General features: G+C 48.4%; 1 protein-coding gene across 1 annotated transcript in view; it reads left to right on the top strand.

Annotated features, from left to right (window-relative positions):
- KCNJ6 (potassium inwardly rectifying channel subfamily J member 6) overlaps positions 1–20,508 on the top strand; it is a gene marked incomplete at both ends in the record, with an annotated part of 103,108 nt that overhangs the window by 64,244 nt on the left and 18,356 nt on the right. Inside the window, one exon of the mRNA XM_079763064.1 lies at positions 6,721–7,641. Within this exon, the coding sequence (XP_079619190.1) occupies positions 6,721–7,641 (921 nt within the window). The remainder of the gene's footprint in view (positions 1–6,720; positions 7,642–20,508) is intronic.

The raw sequence follows: 20,508 nt of genomic DNA, 5'->3' as shown, positions 1-20,508 counted from the left end.
CGCCTCAGGTCAGCGGAGTCAGGCAGTGCTGTCCTCTGGCGACTGGCTTATGTCCCAGCACAATGTCCTTCGGGCTCGTCGTGCGGCAGCAGGTGTCGGAGAGCCTCCCTGCTGAGGCGGCATCCCATCCCGCTGTGCGGAGGGACCACATCGCGCACGAGTCCTTGGACACTTGGGTTGCACCCCCTGTTGCTACTCTGAATGATGCTGCTGTGAACATGGGTGCACACATATCTGTCCACATGTCCTCTCCTGACCAGTAGCGATGGGAAAGCTTCGCCTGCACTGTGGTGAAGCCACGTTCCGTGTTTGCATTGCTAGATACAGATTTGATTCAAGGAGTCTGCTGAAATACACCTTTCCTGAAATTCACGCTGGAAAGTGAGCCAACGTGCAGCACCTCCGTGACACAAAGCCTGAGAGAGACGTCCCCACATTCTTCCCAGCTGCCTCCTCCCTCCCCAGCTCAGCCTGCCTCTTGGGGAGCAAGTTTCATCCCTGCGTCTACATGTCCTGTCCCTCCACCTCTGCTCCCTGTTGACTGCCACTCCCTCCAACACCTCACTCTGCCACCACCCCTTCCTTATAGCGCAACCTCTCCCCTTCGGCTTCCTCTCCGCATGTAAAGGTGCTCAATAAACACCTATCATGCACACACTCACACACACACACACACATACACACACACACACACACACACACACACACACAGAGTCTGGCCCCGTCAGCTCCTTCCAGCTCTCTGTCTTTAAGCACGTCCTCTCCAAATCCTCTCTCACACCCTCTCCCAGACCAACCACTCCTCCCGACCTGCATCCTGGCTATACAACCCACCACTCAGCCATCACCACTCTCACCAGAGTCAGCGGTTGTATTAGTCTCCTGTGGCTGCCAAGCTAACTCCAAGTGGTGGCTTAAGACAACGGAAGTGTATTCTCTCACAGCCCTGGAGAGAATCAAGGTGTCAGCAGGCTCGTGCTCCCCCCGACAGCTCTGGGGAGGGTCCTTCCTGCCTCTCTCAGCTTCTGGTGGCTCCAATCAGCTTTGGTTTGAGAACATCACCCCAACTCCTGCTTCTGTGCTCAGGTGCCCTCCCTGTGTCTCTGGATGTTCTTTTCTGTCTCTTATGTGGATGCTCTATTGGATTTGGGGTCCAGTATGACCTCATTCATTACATCTGAAAAGACCCTATTTCCAAAAAAGGTTACAATCTGAGGTTTAGGGTGGACATGACTGTGGGAGAGACGCTACTCAACCCAGTGCACTAGTGAGTCCCAATTTCCAAGCCCAAGGACATTGTCCAGTGGTCTCTGCAGCATCTGTTCCAGTTATTCAACACAGAAGTGGTCTCATGTTTCCTACTTATTTTTTAGATGAAAGAAGTACATTAAGGGGAAAGCTAAATATAGAAAAATCAAAGAGAAAGCAAAAACACCCACAAACTTACAACTCAGAGATGGATCAAAATGAACATCTTGGAAAAACATTCTTCTACACACAGACACACACACACACACACACACACACACACACACACTCATGAACACACATTATTGCAAGAGGGTAATATATACAGAGTGGATTCTATGTTCCTTATTCTGCCTTTTCGCTTAGCGCTATGGCTGGGCAACCAGCCAAGTCAATGAACACATACCATTCATTCAATACTAGGTGCTGTGTGCTGGGCACTTGCTCCAGGGCCTGCGATTCATCTGTGAATAAAACACACACAGATGCCTGCCCTCGGGGAACTTCCCTTCCCACAGGGGCCAACAGGCGGCAGAAAATTAAAAGAGTAAATAACCTCTCAGGCTGAAAGGTGGCAAGTGCTACGAAGAAGTGCGCAGCAGGACCAGAAGGGGCACCTGATAACGGGCAGCTGTGATTACCGGTTCCAGCGGGGGTTAAACAGAGGCCATTGAGAAGGTGATCTTGGTGAAGGCCCCAAAGCACTGGAAAATCGTTTTTCCTGACCGCATAGTATGCCGTTGATGATAAGTGCAAACATGTGTTTAACCGGTGCTCTGTGGATAGATACTTCGATCGTTTCTAATTTTTTCACTGCTATAAGAGAGGCTGCAATAGAGCCCCGTGTGCAACTGGTGACCGTTTGTGGAATTATTCCCTTGGGAGGAATGCCTAGCCCCTAATCCAAGACATCTAACCGTTTCTAAATCATAAGACTTCCTGTCACCTGCCCTCCAGAAAGACTGCCAGTCAACACCTACAATAATACATCTGAGCTCCCAAGTCCACTGCCTTCCCAGCACACACACTCCCCATCTGGCGTTTCTTTTTACTTTTGCTACCTTTGGGGGGAGGATTTGTTACATGTGCACGGCTTTTACTTTGCCGTGGCTGGACAGTCTTTCCACGTGCTGTCATCTTTGTGTGCTTCTTCTCTTCCAAGCCCCTTATCCGTCTCCTGCGACCATGTTTTCTATGGGACGCTTACTGCTTTTGTAAATTGGGAATGTATATGTTATGTGTTGCCAATATGTTTGCTGGTTTGTCTTCCTACTTTCCTTACAAACATTTAAAATTTTCATATTGACGAAAATAACAGTGTTTTAAAATAATTTCTGGATTCCTATCATGGTTAGAACAGCTTTTCCAACTTTTAGAATTATAAAAATACATCTCCACTCCCTCTGTAGTTTTTTTTTTTTCCTTTGCATTTAAATCCTTAATTCACTTGGAATTCGTTTGATATAAGAAATAAGGAAGGGCCCAGCCGGCGTGGCTCAGTGCTTGAGCATCGACTTATGAACCACCAAGCGCCTCGTGGCCGCCCCTCGGGGCCTCTCGCGGATCCTCTTGTGCGCTGTACACACTTCACTGTTAGCAGTTCTTCTGCGTTAGCCCCGGTCAACCTGCGTGCACAATGCTGGAGCACATGCAGCCAGGTCAGGGGGGAGGCTGAGGGAGGGGAGAGGGGGGTCTATGTGGACAGCCAGCGGGCCCTGGGGCCATGGGGGCTGCGGCTGAGGTGGTGAGTGGCTGTTTGCACCCAGGTCTGCGCAGGCATGCAGGGAGGATGTCTGCTCTCCAAGCCGCAGCTGCAGCTCGCTCTGCTGAGCAGCTCCAAACGCGCTTGCAAATGCAATTCAGATCACCCCTCAATTCACACCCTGGGGTTCCAGGGAAGAAAGAAAGGTTGAGAGCCATCGTGAGCATTCCCTTCTGGGTCCCCCTGCACGCCTCTGCACCCCGGAGCTGAGGCAGCTTCTCTCCCCTGTCATGGCCCTGGACACAGCCTCCAGCTGGGCCCTCACTCCACACCCCGCACCCCTCCCTGGCCTGCCCCCTGCCCCTTGGACTCCTGCTTCAGTCTCTTCTAGTCCCCAGGTATTCCCACCTACCTAGAATTTTGGTTTCTCTGGCCTCTGAGCCTGTTTTCCCACCAGCCACTACAGGCCAGAGGCCTGGCCTCCCTGCCCCATCGCAAGGCAAGAAAAATTCTCCTCAGCCCTCAGGTCTCTCGTGGGACTAAGAAATAAACAGAGCATAAGACAGATTAGCAGGAGAAAAGCAGACACGTGTTACTGAATTTTTCCATGTACCTGGGAAGCTCCACAGGAGACCCAACGATGTGACGAAGCAGGAAGCCTTTAGGCCACTTAGAGAATAAATTGGGGAAGAACTGGCAGACAGGGAGGCTGGGGCTCTGGGCTGTGCACAGGGAAGGAGTGACCAGGTCGGCCTGGGTTTGTTTAACGCGGTTTGTTTAAGCAGACTTCTCGGCCCTACCTCCCCTGTCTCTCCCAAAGCACAGAGGGCGCCTCTGACATGGGATTTAGCTCCTGATTGCAGGAGGACAAGGCGGGTCAGCGTGTGCTTCTTGCACCAGCTGCTTCTTAGGCAGGTTTGGGGTGGCACCTTCTGAACCCCTTCCCCATCTTCCCAGGGACACACCTTGCCTGCACCCCGGCCTCAGCAACGGGGCACCCTGGAGGCCACCTTCCCACCGCGCTCCCAAAATCTTTTGGCTTTCTTAGTTTGTTTGCTTTTAAAAGGCATTTAAGTCACACATGACTTACACTTTCCACCTGCTGGTTCGTTACAGATGCCAAACGCAAACCTCCGTCCCTCCTCCGGTCCCCTCTCCCTGCTCCCACGGTCCCTCTGCCTGTCCGGGTCAGTGCTGCTGTCCATAAAGTGCAAGATGAGGCTCAAGTTCATACCAGACACTAACTGCATAATGGTGCAAACACACTCACTCTTCTTGTTTCTAGTCGGACGGCAGCTCTGCCGCGGGCACGGGACCCAGGCCCCGCCACCCCCCGTGGAAGGGCAGGGGCACAGGAGGGGCACTTACACTCTTTAAGGGCAGAAGCGGGGATTCAGCCCGTGGCCCCCCTCAATGCGGAGGAGGCCGGGAAATGTGCTCAGTCCTGAGCTAGCAGCGGGGGCAGGTTTGGAGGATCTCTGGCAGCTCCCAGGACTGCCCAGGGCACTCACCCTGCTCTCTCTAGCTGTTCAGACAGGTCCCCCAGCTCAGAACGCCCGCCCCCTGGAGCTTGGAGTGACAGCTGAGCCAGGAAAAGGGGAAAGCAGCTTCAACGTGGGTGGTGGGGGCGGGCGTGGACTTCCTCCCTGACATTTAAAGTCTGAATCTCGCTGAAGACTGTTAAAAAGCAGCTGATCTGACAAACCATCTTCACCACGGAAGGGCTCCAGGACACGAGGGCTCGGGTGGCTTTGCACCGTCAGGAGCTTAGCACCTGGGTCAAAGCAAGACACTCGCCAGGTCTCCCCACCTGCCAGGGCGTGAGCCCAGAGCTTGTCCCACATGAAGCTATATTTTGAGAACAGTGAGAACTCAGCTGTGACCACTCGGGGCCACAAACATCGTGCCTTGGCGGGGGGGGGGGGGGGGAGGTGTTGGCAGTGAGAGGGACGTCACCTTCACGTCCATCTAGATTCTCCACTCGCCTCCACCCTGTCCCAGCCTCAGCTGCTACCCTCTCACTCCTGTCCTGATATCTGTTCCAAGAAGAAGGAAGAGGAGGAGAGGGAGAGGAGGAGGACAAGAGTGAGAAGAAGGGGGAGGAGGAGTGGGAAGAGGAGGAGGAAGAGGAGAAAGAGGAAGAAGAAAAGCTTCTCCTTTACAAATGACAGGCTATGGAGGGCGGGATCTAAAAGTCCAAGTTGCCAAACTCAACAGTCTGCTCTACAGACCAGACGCGGCCTCTTCCTGGGGCTGAAATAGAAGAGCAGGCCTACGCCACTGATGCCAAGTGGGTACCACTTGAGTCCCACCACCAGCTGTTTCCTTAACCAGATGAGTGTTTTCTCAACCGACTGCCTTTCTCCTTTAACCAAGGGGACAAGCCGTCGCTGCCGTGGACAAAATGCATGGCAGAGTCAGCAGACAGGAGAGCCGGGGAAAGAGACTGCTCATAAACCCCTTAGGAAGCGTGGGAGGTACTGGCCGAACAAGCAGCTTCACACGGTGGCTTCTGTGTGTGTAGTCACAGCAGCCGCGCCTAACTTCCCCTTGCACGCAGACTCTAGAGGAGTTTTCCTATGCGTGAGTAACTGGCGATTCTACTGATGCGCTCATCACTGGGCCTTCAGCAAAACACAACCGCACGCCAGGACTGCAGATAGCCAATGTGGAGGCAGAAACCAAATCAAATGTGTAAACACTCAAAAAGAGAGATTCCCCCCCCCCTTTTTTTTAACCTTGGCATTGAATCACCAACAAAAACCAGACCTTTTCCTTAAACTCTGAAATCTGAGTGACAATTTAAAGATCTTGCCCTAAACATAAGGAAAGTAGCAGAGGAACAATTTAGTACAAAGGAAAACTTATTACATGTCGGTTCCAGGCAGGTATGTGGTTTCATCCAACTACAACCCCATGAATTGGGCATCTTGATCACCACTCTGTAAGTGTGGAAACTGAGGCTCAGTGAATTCGGAGTGTGTGTTAGTCTACCTGGGCTGCCATGACAGGGTACCACAAACGGGGAGGCTTAAGCGACAGACATCTATTTTCTCACAATTCTGAGGGCTGGGAATTGAAGATGGAGGTACCAGCAGGGTTGGTTTCTGGTGACTCTGGTTGGTCTGGGAGACCTCTGCTCCTGGCTTACAGATGGCCGCCTTCCCACGGCCCTCACATGTCCTGTCCTCCGGGCCCACATCTTGGTGTCTCTTCCTCTTCTTATAAAGACACCCGCCCTATAGCACTGGGGACCCACCGTATGACCTCATTCGACCTTACTTAGCTCCTGAAAGGCCCCATCTCCACATTTGAGGGGCAGGGAGAGGGGGGCGGGGGAGTGATATAAAAAATAGCATGTCCAACAGCCCACATTTGCGAAGTGGAAGAGCAGAGACTGTCTGAATCCTAATGTCTCTTTATCCGCAGTGTGCAGCTCCCTGCTGTGGCGTCTCAGGTGGAGGGGAGACACCTGGCTGAGCGCTGACTCTCAGAACCTGCTGGCCAGGAGACACTTGCACAGCCAGGAGCTGTGTGCTGGGAAGGGGGTGAAGCTCCCGCACAAAGGCAGACGGCAGAGCACAGGAGTCCGATCAGCTCGGGGCCTGTCCAGCCGATGCCACATAAAACTCACTTTGTCTGCTTTGTGCACAGCTACACAAACGGTGTTTGGGTTCACGTTCATGTCCCGCACACGGTGTGGTTTCCATGATCCCCTAAGAGCCAGCATTTCATTCGGTCTTTTTCTTTTCTTTTCTCCAAACCACCAGCTAACGTCCTGGAGGGCGACTCCATGGACCAGGACGTGGAGAGCCCCGTGGCCATTCACCAGCCAAAGTTGCCTAAGCAGGCCAGGGACGACCTGCCGAGACACATCTGCCGAGACCGGACCAAAAGGAAAATCCAGAGGTACGTGCGCAAGGACGGGAAGTGCAACGTGCACCACGGCAACGTGCGGGAGACCTACCGCTACCTGACCGACATCTTCACCACCTTGGTGGACCTCAAGTGGAGGTTCAACCTGTTGATCTTCGTCATGGTTTACACAGTCACGTGGCTCTTTTTTGGGATGATCTGGTGGCTCATAGCGTACATCCGAGGAGATATGGACCACATAGAGGACCCGTCGTGGACTCCCTGCGTCACCAACCTCAACGGGTTCGTCTCTGCTTTTTTATTCTCAATAGAGACAGAAACCACCATCGGTTATGGCTACCGGGTCATCACGGACAAGTGCCCGGAGGGGATCATTCTCCTCTTAGTCCAGTCGGTGTTGGGCTCCATTGTCAATGCATTCATGGTGGGGTGCATGTTTGTGAAAATATCGCAACCCAAGAAGAGGGCGGAGACGCTGGTGTTCTCCACCCACGCGGTGATCTCCATGCGGGACGGCAAGCTGTGCCTGATGTTCCGCGTCGGGGACCTCAGGAACTCCCACATCGTGGAGGCCTCCATCCGCGCCAAGCTGATCAAATCCAAACAGACCTCCGAGGGCGAGTTCATCCCCTTGAACCAGACGGACATCAACGTCGGGTATTACACCGGGGACGACCGGCTGTTTCTGGTGTCGCCTCTCATCATCAGCCACGAAATCAACCAACAGAGTCCTTTCTGGGAAATCTCCAAAGCACAGCTGCCCAAAGAGGAGCTGGAGATCGTGGTCATCCTGGAAGGGATGGTGGAAGCTACAGGTAAGGCGGGCTCCCTCCGGGGTCTCTGTGGGACCCATGCCCCTTCTAACCGGGTCTCACGTTCCTATCTATGGGAACTCACTGTTGACACCGCCCCCTCACTTCATGACGTAGTGTGCCCACGTAGCTTATCACCTCCAGTCTATCCACGCAGGAGGCTAGCCTTCGCTTTTTAAAAGGCCTTTGGAAACAAATTATTAAACAAGTGTTTTAAAAACACTGCTTAATTATGTTAAATTTCCAAATATTTACGTAAATTAAAAATTTCTCGCTAAAGCACCCTTTGCATGGCTCTGAAACATGGTCAATTTAAATACTTGAGGTTATTTATTGCCCCGCCAGGAGGAAGACGGGAAGGCTTTCAGAGGAAGCCTGACAAATCGCTTTAATAAAAATGCAATTTCCCCTCTTCTTTGGGAGCCATTTGCAAGGCCCATAGCGTTGTTTTATGTGGAGTGAGTGCTTGGTGTCTATCTCCGTAGTCTACCTGCTGAACCCCCAGCACACACAGTCCTGCAGCCCCAGTAAATAACTCCGGCAGGAAAGCAAAAAGCCGAAGATCCGTTCGTCGGAACCCCATTGACCTTTCATTGGTGTGCTTTAGGGAAGATCATCTGCTCTCAGAATAGAGAGCTGGTCTGCTTTTATTGAAGTCTTCACTCATATCTGGACTTTACACGTGTTATACATCCCAACAGCAAAACCGGTTCTGCCCATGTTTATCTGTCACAGTCCACAAAACAGAGCCGTAAACTCTGACTTAAGCTAGCAATGGTGTCCTACAGAAAACATATAAACTAGAACCCTAATTCATCAATTTCTTTACTGTTCTTCTGAGTATCGATAGTAGCCTTGGGATCCTGTTTAGTTATGCAACTGCCCTTCTGTGCTTTGAAGTCTTCAACTGGAGGCTCGGGGTTGGTTTATATCATCTGAAAAATACACGGCCCACAGACTGGCCCCAGATTCTTCATCAACCCCTAAGCTGATCTCCGTCATCCCTTCAAAAGAAAGTCCTTGGTCCCGTGTCTCCGCCTGCCTGTGCCCAGCAGGCAAGGTCATACCTCTAGCAAGTTTCTCTCCTGGTGAAAACTTTGCCATCAGTGTGTAAATGCAGCCAGCAATGAAAATGGGAGTGACAGGCTTTGCATGGAGCTCGGTGATTTGAGTGGGCTCCTTTCCATAGAACTAAAGGAACATGGACCTAATCCACAAACAGCTGTAAAGAATAACAAAAGAACTATTGCGAAATACTAAAAGATTGCTGCAGATGTGAACAGGGCTATCTATTACTTTAGCCTGACTTCGGATGTATTCCTGAAGTAGTTGTTGTGTGTTTGGGGGAGTGGAGAGGCAGAAGAGAGGGGAGGAAGCAATTTAAACCGGGAGCCCAGTCATTTCCCACAGACCAGAAACTTCTCCCACGGGTCTGAGCACAGGGACTCTGGATCCCCCTAGTGGTGGCCCCTGCGACACAGCCTCTGGCAGCATAAACCAACCACTCATGATGCAATTTTAATATTAGATTTCTCACTATAAACTCTCCCAATAGGACCTGAGGGAGGGCAGTGGACAAGCCTTGTTATCATTGCATCTCTGAGCTCAAGAAGCAAACGCCACTGGAAATATGTACTTTCTGGTTAGTGGTGTTCATCTGAGCTTCAAACTGTAGGAGCTGAGCTTCATGCTCGCTCCACCCAAAGCTCAATCTCAAAAAAATACACGAATCCGGAATAAGCAAATTATCCTGCGATGTCCCTGAGTTGGCATTCTCCCTGTCTTTCTGAGGACAGTCTGTAATGACTGAACCTTTCTAAAGAGGGGGGTGTCGTCTTTTTGATAATTCACAGTGATGCTTGCCTCTGAGCATCCGCGGCCTTTCTACTGCTTTCTTGGAGGAAAGGGGGTAGGTGCCAGCAAAAAAGAAAAGATTCAAAACACTTGCCTTTGTTCCTGGAAAAAGGCAACCCCTATTAATTTTCTATTTAAACAAAAAAAGTTTTCTAACTTCTGGAAAGTGAAGGGAAGAATGTTCTGGAAAGTCCTGGGCTTGCCTGGAAGCTGTACATGTCTTGTTCCTTTCCTGGTGGGATTCATACAATTCAGTGCTTATAGCCCATCTGATCTCTTAAGCTTCAGAGGGATGCTTCTCTTTGTGAATGAAAAACACAGTTGGTATTTGTGGGCATTAAACAGACCCTTGGGGGAAGAAATGCTTCAATGAGTCAAAGTCACAGGAAAAAAATTAATGTGGAGCAAATGCACACTGAGGAAAAAACAAATTCCCAAGGGCCTGATTATTCATTGGAGGCTGGATGGGACACCAGGAGCCTTGGCAACAGAGAGCTGGCACAAAACGGCTTCCGCTCTACTCACGTCTCCTTTCAAAAATGTCTTAGTTGACCTTAAACTACTATCCGTGATCTCAGTTAGTGGGCCTATTTCAAGGATGAGCCCTTCATTGCAACCTTGATGCAGTGCCCTCTTCCTGTCACCCACGTGTGGGCACACGTGGATCGCAACATGGTATTTCTGGAGAGCTGAGCTGCCCTGGGGAGGCTGGCCACCCCGTCCTTCAGTCAGCTGGTCTCAGGCTCAGCACAGAACATCTGGCAGACGATTCCAACGCCAGCAGCATTGCAGCAAGCCTTTGCCCAGCACTGAGAGTCAGGCTCATTTTTAGAAAATGAAAGTAAGATCCTTGAGGGTAGGGTGTGCATATTGCCCAACCCCGGTGCCCTGAAGGTCCTGGCCCCAGGCCTTCACTCGATGAGTTCTCTGGCCGCAGACTCGCATCCACAAAAGACAGACCCACATCCTCAGTGGATGGCTTCAGTCTAGTTCTGCTCAGACTCGGAGAGATGTGTACAGTGACCTCTAAGAACCTTCCAGTCATGTGATTCTATTTTTGAAATGAATCAAACCCTGCAAAATTCTGACACCCCCCACCCAGACATCTGGGAACTGGCCGTGTCTCATCCCACAAATATATTTTTTAAGGGAGCCCTTTATGTTCCTGACACATGGGTGATTTTGAGATAGTGATGTTTACAGAAGGGTTTGTAGCTACGTAAACAAACACGCTCAGCAGCTGCGCGAATGTGCATTTAAATAGTAAAGCATTCATATAGATTGTTATTTATGGAGGGTAAATTGGCCTAGAGGCTAGATGACAGGCACACAGAGCTGGGCCCGTTGCCAGCCAGCTCCTCACCATAGCCTTTCTGGTTGATGAACTTCCATATTTACCCCCAGCGATTATGCAACTATGACAAGCAGCCCTTTCCAACACCTCCGCCAATGTGCTCCTTAGATAACTCCCATCAATCTGGTTTTTTTTCACTTTTTATTATGTAAACTATAAAACATATACAAGAATAGGCCAAATAGTATAATCCACTCCCGTGTACCCATCATTGAATTACTATAATTGTCAATTTATGGCCAAAACTTGTCCCATCTATATCATCACTCACTAACTGCTCCCAGCATCGTATTTTATCTGCAAAAATTTCAGTATGTATCTTAAAAGATAAGGACCCTTTTAAAAACCTAACTATAACACCATTATGACCCCAAAAATAATTAATGATCATCTCTTCAGATCTAATATCTAAGTGTCCCAATTCCCAATTGTCTCATAAATGTCTTTTTAAAAATATTTTTAATCTGCTTGTTTGACTCAGGATGCAAATGAAGTTAACACACTGGTTGGTTGAGATCTCTTTTTAGCCTCTTAATCTATGACTTCCCCTTCCATCGCTGTTTTGTTACTCATTTAATTTTTCCTCAAAGAAGAAAACTTCTGAAAGATTTAAGTACCGCATGAAAAACTGGGGAAAGTGGAAGTGGGTGATGGCAGACCGGAAGTGGGTGGTGGCAAAGTGGAAGTAGGTGATAGTGAACCGGAAGTTGGTGGTAGTGAACCGGAAGTTGGTGGTGCCAAACAGGAAGTGGGTGTCAGCAAGCAGTTCTCCGCCACAGGAAAGCTCAGTTCCGTTGCTAGAATAATACTATCCACATGAAGCAAGGCACCTCACAGATCACTGCATTTTTTTAATTGGAAGGAGTCCTTGGTGGATCCTTACTTAGCTGAGGAAATGGAGGCTTGGCTAAGGCCAAACGGCCGCTGGCAGAGCCGGAAGTGGACACCCAAGGCCCCTGCGGTGGCTCAGCCTCCGGGTTTAGTGCCTTTTGCAACGCGAGCGCTGCTGGTTCGTGAAGACTCGGTGGAGAAAGGCACCCGGAAGAGACAGCTGGTGCTTAATGTGCAGACAGGTTTTCTTCTCTTTGCCTCCGCTGTTGGTTCCTCTTTTCCTTTAGGGTTTCTCTGTTGGTCTCCCATGTTATTGATTCGTTTTCAAATTCTTTATGTGTTCCCATGAGTTTTTAGGAGCCGTATATTAAAAAGAGATAACGCCGCCAAGAAAGTTCTGAAGTTGAAATTAGGTACGCCATGTCTACAAAAATACGCCTGGGAGAATACGTTGCTCTGTCCGATCTGATTTCCGAGTGCCATCTTCCTGTTCTGTAATCAGGAGCCACTTCGCTGTAATAGGGGAGAACCTGAGCTCAGGGAGCTGGAAATTGCTGCTCGGATAAGGCGGCTGGGGCTTAGCGTCTCAGTACCCTTAAGCTGTTTCTAGTAGTGATGTTTCATAGCCATTGCCTTCCACAGCCCTCATTTCCTCCTTTTGATAAGTTACTGCTAAGCCCTCATTTCCTCCTTTTGATAAGTTACTGCTAATCCCTCAAGTGGCGAGCCATTTTCTCCAGATTTACTGTTTTCCTCTTAAGAGTGTATAACCCCAACTACCTGCCTAGCTTGGGAAAACAGTTAGTGGATGAGACCTGAAATGGTAAGCACTTGGGTAAAAATCACCTGGTATATCTCTATGAGGAGTAATGTTTTTAAACATTCAAAGACGTGAATGCATTTTTCCTAAGTAGAAATCTACCATTTATCAACATCAAGAAATCCAACAGTCCCTTCTTTGGGCATTAGGTTTAAGTGATCTATTCGGGGCCTCCTTTCAAAATGTCCACCTCGGTGTAATACACCCGGGTAGTGTCATTAGCTGGATGAAAACCGATAACACCTGCTCCCCAGATATGATGAGCTTTTTGTGATCCTCCCCAGTTTGGGGACACTGTGTTCTGCTTCATCAAATGTCTTAACAACCTGAGGTTGGATGCTGTAGGGCACACACGGAGTTTTAAAGTTTTCCACCATCCCTCCAAAAGGAAGAACACTGCAACTCTGCTAAGCATTATGACTCTGTGAAACATTTCATATCACTTAAAGGGCATTGAATGGCCCATAACAGGTAGTGCATCAAGGTTACCAAATATTATTGTGGTTGAAAAGACCAAAATACCGGATAATTATAAAAGTTTTTCATTATTAAAACACCAGTTCCAGAAAATTCATTGTTCTTCGTTCTCCAAATGGGCCATGAGGAGCTGCTAAAATGGAAGTTCAGTAGAAGTCAGTGACAATCACATAATATTAACAATTTAGAATTCAAACCCAAGGGAGCTGGGGGGGGGGGGGGCGTGGATAAACTAGCACCTAAACGTTAGCTCTGAATCAAACTCTAAAGTCAACACTCATGTTAGAAAGAAATGTACATTCAAATTAAGAGAGGACAGTCAAATAGTGGGAAGTCTCCAATTAGTGTCTCCTTAAATAAATAGAGCTTTATTATTCCCTAGGGCATTCAGTAATAAGAGTATCGACAGCATGTGCCAGTGAAGCAGTTTTACCCAGCGATTTCTAATGACCGGAAGAGAATTATTGGGGGAAAACACATAAATTACACACACACACACACACACCTAAACAGCCAGGGGTGCTTCTTCCCAGTTAAGTATGCCCTTGTTCCTCATCCTACACCAACCTACTTACAAATCTTGTTTGTTCTATTAATTATTTAGTACACCTCTTTTTTTTAAGTAATCTCAGCTATAGCTCAATCTAATCTGTACTTCTTTGTATTATTTAGTGTGTTGGGTTTGAACCATCTTGGGTTCAAACCATGGTTGCTACACTCACTGGCTTGTTCAACCTCTCTTATGCCACAGTTTTGCCACTCTAAAAATGGGAACAAAAGTGGTACCTACCTCACTGGTGACCTTTCAGCATCCCAAATTCTATCAGATCACTTCTTCCCCCATAGACTGCACAGGCAGTAGAGGGCAGAGCTTGACGAGGATGGGAAGCCAGGCGGTCACAAGGACCAATCCCAGGGAGCGGCCCCACTGTTTGCAGGAAGCTTGCAGCTAGTGCCTCCACAGAATGACCGGCGCCTCCCTCTGAAGGCCCTCTGAATGGTCAAATGGCAAATGTTAACCTGTGGGGACAGCCAGCACGAGAAATGCACACTCACCACGTGAGAGTAGATGCCAGCCTGGCCTCTGCCCCAGTTACCTGATATGAATTACAAATCAGTGGGTCTGAATTAATGAGGATCACTGGGCTCAGAAGAGACTCCGCGTTCCTATAAATAGTAACATTTCATCGTTATCATTTCTGCCTAAAGTGGACATGAATATAGATTATTCTCAGGTCTTCTAAGGCAACTGCTCAGTGAGAACAGGACCAATCGTCTGCATTTGAAAACAACGTTTCTATGATCCCAATTCCCCTCCCAGATTTTTCATAAGTACTCTGAGATATCAGTTGAAACCTCAATTTGGAAAATGTATTTTTGTGTTGCTAGCTCAACTCAACTAAGTAATATTTACTTCCATAATAAGCCCTTATAGACACTTCTGCTTAAAAGTGTCTTCACTTTTAAGATGTACTTCAGCAAAGCAGACTGTACTAGTAGAAGTTAATTTCTACATGGCCAACTTCATTGTTCTCTATTTACGAAGGATGATAAATATACTGTAGCAATCTGCTTCGGCTGAGTCATGCTGCAGTAACAAACAACTCCAAGGGCTTAAAACGCAAAGGGTTATCTCTCATTCACAGCACATGTCAGCTGGCGCTCTGTTCACGTCCTGCTCACTCCAGGTTGCAGACCGAAAAAGCAGCCCTATGTAGAACATGCCGTTCTCATGGCAAGAAGGGAAATGGCAAAACACCTCACTTCTACTCACCATCTATTAGTCACAGCAAGTCATATGGCAGTGCCTGATGTCCATGGAATGGGCAAATATTCTTTCACAGGGACTTGAAATAAATAATTGAGAAAAATAATATAATCACAGATAGCCACGTGGTTTTGAAAACCAATAGACTGAGTTGAAAACATTGTGCAAGTTAGGGTTTAAAATATGGGGTGTCCATTAGTGTTGTCCACCAGATATGCCCGGCTTTCATCCTTCCAGACACACGTCAGGGTCACATTTTCCTGTTCCTTTTGACCATGGTCTTGTGACTCACATTTGCCCCAACATTATAAGCATAGCCATGATTATCACTCTCATGGAAACGTTACAAGGTAACATATAACATGTTCCCTTCCCACGTTTATGGTTTTCACCGAAGCACAGGTCTCTGTCATCCCGGATCCTTGTCTGGCTTTGAAGAGTAGATCCCCACCAAGTCACCTGGGTCATGTAACATGACTGAGAACGAACCTTGTGTTAGGTTGAGCCACTGAAACGTGGGTTGTTTGTTACCGCAGTAAAATCTAGCATAAGTTGCCTGATACAAAATGTCACGCTAACATTTTGACAAGTTGCACACTGCTATTAGCTTCCGACTGGCTGTGAAATGAATTTGCGGCTAGCTATTTTGCAGAATTCCTCCCTCCTTTCAAATTCCATCTTCACTCATTGAGACTTTGAGGTCAGACGATCTGAATTCAGTTTTTGTCTCCAGCTTTGATTATCCATGTGACTGGACATATCACATTCCTATCACCAAACCTCTTCTTCCATTCCGAAAAATGGGAATGATACATACAGAGAACTAACTGATGGTTGTTGCCAGATGGGAGGGAGGTTGGGGGTCTGGGATAAAATGGTAAAGGGATTAAGAAGTACAAATTGGTAGTTACAAAACAGACACAGGGAGGTAAAGTACAACAAAGGGAATATAGTCAATAATATTGTAATAACTATGTATGGTGCCAGGTGGGTACTAGACTTACCCAGGGGAACACTTAGTAAGTTATAGAAATGTCTAACCATTATGTTTTAAACCTGAAACTAATATAATATTGAATGTCAACTGTAATTGAAAAAATTAAATTTAAAAAATAGGAATGGTACTTACAAGAGAATTCCATGAGATAATACATCCAAATCATACATCCTTGGACCCAGAACACAGTGAGTGTTCAGTAAATTTAGAGAGTGAGTCAATGATCCTGTGAGCCATACTCTTCTCACCCACCACTCATTAGGTGCCTCCTGGATACCTAGTACTTTTTTAGATGCTTTATATAGATTATTTTCAATACTCAAAATTCTGAAAGGTAGGCATCATCCGCATTTAACAAGTAAAGAGGTTGACTCTCAAGTGGGGTGTTGTGGAGAGAGTACCTTGCCCAAGGTCCCCCGGCTGGTGAGGTGGTGAAGCCAGGATTCCATCTGAGGGCTGCCCACCTTCCCAATCCGCCAGCCCAGAGTGTGTCTTTGTGTACACTCTAAGTGTACACAAAGACACACTTAGAGTAGTAGTTGTTGATTAAAGTTTATTAATGCACTGATGATTAGGACTCCATGATATATTCTCTTTCTATTCCCGGCCTTGGCTTTCCCATCAGGCTCACCTCACCAGACCGCAGGAGGCAGGCGGGGGCAACCTTCTCTTGCATCACAGTTGGCATTGAGTCTCTTGAAAGGGCACCTACTGGCTCATGCTCTCAGACTCTGCCCAGTTCACTGTTATAAGGTGACTGTGCCAGCTGATGCTCTGGGCCATCCCAAACAGCATGGTGCCATGCCAAGCATAACCCCAAGTACAACCAAGCAGCCAGCTCACAGCCCTTAGGGGAGGAAAAGGTAAAGTTCAGCATTTGGAGGGAAGAATCCACTTGGCTGTGCTAGGAAGCACTATAATACAAATATTCAGGCTTTGACCAGCCCCATCTACAATACGTCCAGCAAGATATTTTGGGGGCTTTTGATGATCATCATCATTTTTCTTTGGTCACTGAGGCCATCCTTAGAAGACTTTACTTAAACATTTGCTAAGTAAATATATTTTTCATTTTCTCAAGCATATTTTGTACAGGGTGAATATTAGTAGAAACCTGTGGAAGTTAATGGGTCAAGGAGGGACTGGTGGATAATGACATAAGAGAAGAACACACAGTAGGGAGGACCAAGGAGACAAGGCCAAAGGTTGAATCTAAAATGGACTAATGCTATGTTCTCATTGAACCAAAATTAACTGTATTTTTACAACCTAGAGAGCTAAAGTAGAAATAAAGAATTGTCATGTATTTGCTTTAGATACTTGGTTATATATATATATCGTCTGTCTCTCCAAACAAAGTTGGAAAAGGTGTACAACCTAAGGAGAGCAAAAATGATGCTGGTCCATGATTCTTGCAGAAACTCTTAAGAATCCACAAGGTCCAACTTGAGACAAGAAAGATTCCAAACTCTGGGTCTTCCCAGCATGATTCCACTGTGTTCCCCCAGAGGGGCCTCCGCACGTTCAGCCTGGCCCACGGACCCCTTGTCAGCCCCCAGGGCTAAGGGAAGGAAGGGAGTCCGTTCATTAAACCAACACAGATGGGTCCTGACTACATGTGAGGAGGCAGGCAGCCTGACAGGCCATCAACAAGCCAGGCCAAGAGCAAAGAAGGGCAGGGACGTGTCCAATACAATGTCACAGCCTCTGCTGCGAAGGCATCTGAGTCACTCCCTGTGCCTGGAGCCTCACCTGGGGCTGGAAATGCACATCCCTGACACTGAAGAGGCTAGCGGTGGGCGCTCTGAGTTCCCATGCCGGCAAAGCGAAGTGCCCTCCACTGTCACACTGAAGGGTAGAAGGACAGTCACATGTCTTTCCTTGAGTTCAGTCTGATGCCTGCCCAACCAGGGGAAGGGGCACCTCATGAACAAGGAGCATCCATGACGTGGGAAGGCGGTGGCCCAGTGGGCAGGAGACGGAGACGGTGTTAGACAAAACGTGCAGCTGGCTTCAGCTCTTCTCACGTGGCCTGCCCTAGGGTCTCTTCTTGTGATGAAACAAAATCCATAGGTGAATCCAAGAAGCATGCATTTAAATTTAAATACTTGGTCTGGGTTTTCTTTTTCCATCCACCAAAATCATGATTTTCACTTTCTCATCTCTCTTCACTCTTCCAAATCCACTTCCTCTTAGATAACAACCTGGCCTCACACTTAGTTGAGAAAATAGAAAAAATCATATTGGAACATTGGCATCCTCACGGGACCTTACCCGCCATCGCCGCCTGGGCCTTTAAGCACTGTCGGTCTTCCTTCCTGTTGCTGTACATCCCTGTGCCACCCAAGACCAACTCTGGATCCCATCCCTGCGCCCGACTCAAAGACTTTGAGACAGCACCCTCTTCTTTCTTTCCTCCATCATCAATTCCTTTCTTAATAGTTTATTTCCATGAACACAAAAGCATTCCCTAAGATCTGTCATCTTTAAGAACAAACAAAAATAGAACTATACTTCTCTTGGGATCATGGAATGTCCCATTTCTCAGCTCTCCTTTCCACGTCACTTCTAGAAAGAATTGTCTGTCACCTCCATTGCCACTTTTCTACTTCCCACCCCAAGCGGGCTTCTCACTCCCGACCATTGCCCCAAGTCCTGGACTGCTGCCTGCCCATAGTGCCCCTTTGTCAAATGAGGAAAGGCATCCCTGCTCAGGGCACCGGACTGACATCTGCTGGGAACCCTGTAATAAATATACAAATCTACACCCCCTTAGACGTAGGGAGTTGTGCAGTATCCGACCTGCGCAGCTGTGCGTGGCCGCCCTGGCTAAGTCTGTCCACTCCAACTCATGCCTGTCTCCACCATCCAAACGTCCTCTCCGTCCAGCATCTTGGCCACGGCACTGGCTCCCCCACCAGTCCTCACCCCCGGACTACCCCACTGCTTCCATGCCGTCTTCCCTAACTGCAGGCTCTCCTTTCTCGATTTCCCCTCCTCGCAGCTGTCAAAATCAACTGTAACCTACACAGCCCCTCCCCTCACGCCAACGTTCTCAGTAGCTTCTGAGTAGCTGAAGAACAAAGACTAATCCCCTTCACGTGTGACAGTCATGCCGCTGCCCGGGTGTCCTTGTCAGGTTCTCCACATGTGTGTGCTGCTGCAGCTCCTGAGCACACCTGGGTGACTTTGCCTCTGGCCTGCACACGGGCTATGATACTGTCTCCACCAGGAATATCTTCCCCCATCTACCGTCCCCATAACTCCTACTCGCCCACCGGATCTCCTGGCAAATGCTGCCCCCTGTGGAACCTTCCTGGCCGCCTGGCAAAGTCAGGGGTCCTCCCTCTCTGCTTCCCCTGCATTTCTACAAATCTCCACGGTGTCTCACTGCATTGTGGGTGATCGGCCACATGGCTGGACGTCCCCAACAGACTCTACAGTTTTGAGGATAAAGATTATGCCTTTGATTTTTGTTGTTGTTGTTGTTGTTCCCAACAACTAGCACAATCTGGCACTTGGTAGGTGCTCAATAAAAGGGATGAGTACATAAGTGACTGTTTAAAATGCAGGGTCTGGCCTTTCTGAGTGTGTCGCAGACTCCGAAGCATTCATGTTACCTCAACTCCACCAAGAGCCCAGGGCTACATCTGCCTTCCCTGGGAGGCTGTTCCATCATTAAATTTAAAAATTAAAGACACATTTTATTGAAAAAGCCTGTTTATGCTTCGGGATCCTTTCCCATCCAATCTTCACCATGCTTCTTATAAACGCCATCCCATAGACGTACAGATGGTTCCAAGCAGGGATCCTAAAGGAAAACTTGTCCCAGAACTTGGTCTCCAATCACACAAGAGGCTGTGCCAAGTAGAAGGGTCCCTGCGCCCCTTTTTAAGGCGGGTCTTGTCCCCTGCATGCCCTTGGGGCCAGGAGACTGGACTCCAGAGCGAGTGTCCCTCGTGGCTTCCATTCCGCCTCACTCCGTGCATGGGTGATGGTGTCAATTCCACTCACAAATCCTCTCCCCGCTGCCCAGGCTCGCAGAAGCTCAGAGTTGAAGGGTGACCTCTTGACCCAAGCTTGTACCCCATAAAGAAGGGCTCTCACTGTACCTCGCCCGCTGCCATAACGAAGGACGCGGGCAAACAGCCTGCTCCAGGCCTTTCTGCAGGTAAAACAACAGGCAAGGCGTCTTAGACTGAAATGTATTCCATCTGCAGGCAAGGATTTTCCAGAACCTTCCATGTGCCTGGCATTGTGCAAAGTCAGAAAAACAGTCCTGCCCTTAAGGAATTCACATGTTAGAGCAGGGGGTTGGCAAAATGTTTTCTGTAAGGGGCCAGGTAGTAAATATTTCAAACTTGGCGTCCCTGTCACAACTACTCAACTCTGCCAGCATCGCGCTCAAGTAGCCAGAGGCAAACGTTTAAAAATGAGCATGCTGTGTCCCCATAAAATTTTACTTCTGGACACATATCACTTTCACGTGTCATAAAACATTATTCTTCTTTGGTGTGTTTTCCCCCAGCCATTTTAAAATGTCAAAGGCGCTTTAAACTCTCCCCAGCTCTAGTGGATGGGACTGACATAAAACAAATTACTACCCAATGCAAAGTGGACAGAAAGGGAGCATGTTAAATGGGGAGGTGGGCCAGCGGTATGCGAGCTCTCCTCTCTACTCCGGGCCAGATGCCCCCACATCATCATTGCCCACCGCAGCAAGGGGCACCTCCCTGGAGGGAGAGGCAACCCATCCATCCAGAGATGAA

This window comes from Cnephaeus nilssonii (assembly GCF_951640355.1).
Source record: "Cnephaeus nilssonii genome assembly, chromosome: 3".
NCBI lineage: Eukaryota > Metazoa > Chordata > Mammalia > Chiroptera > Vespertilionidae > Cnephaeus > Cnephaeus nilssonii.
The sequence above is the reverse complement of the archived record's forward strand: the minus strand, read 5'-3'. Positions and strand labels throughout refer to the sequence as shown.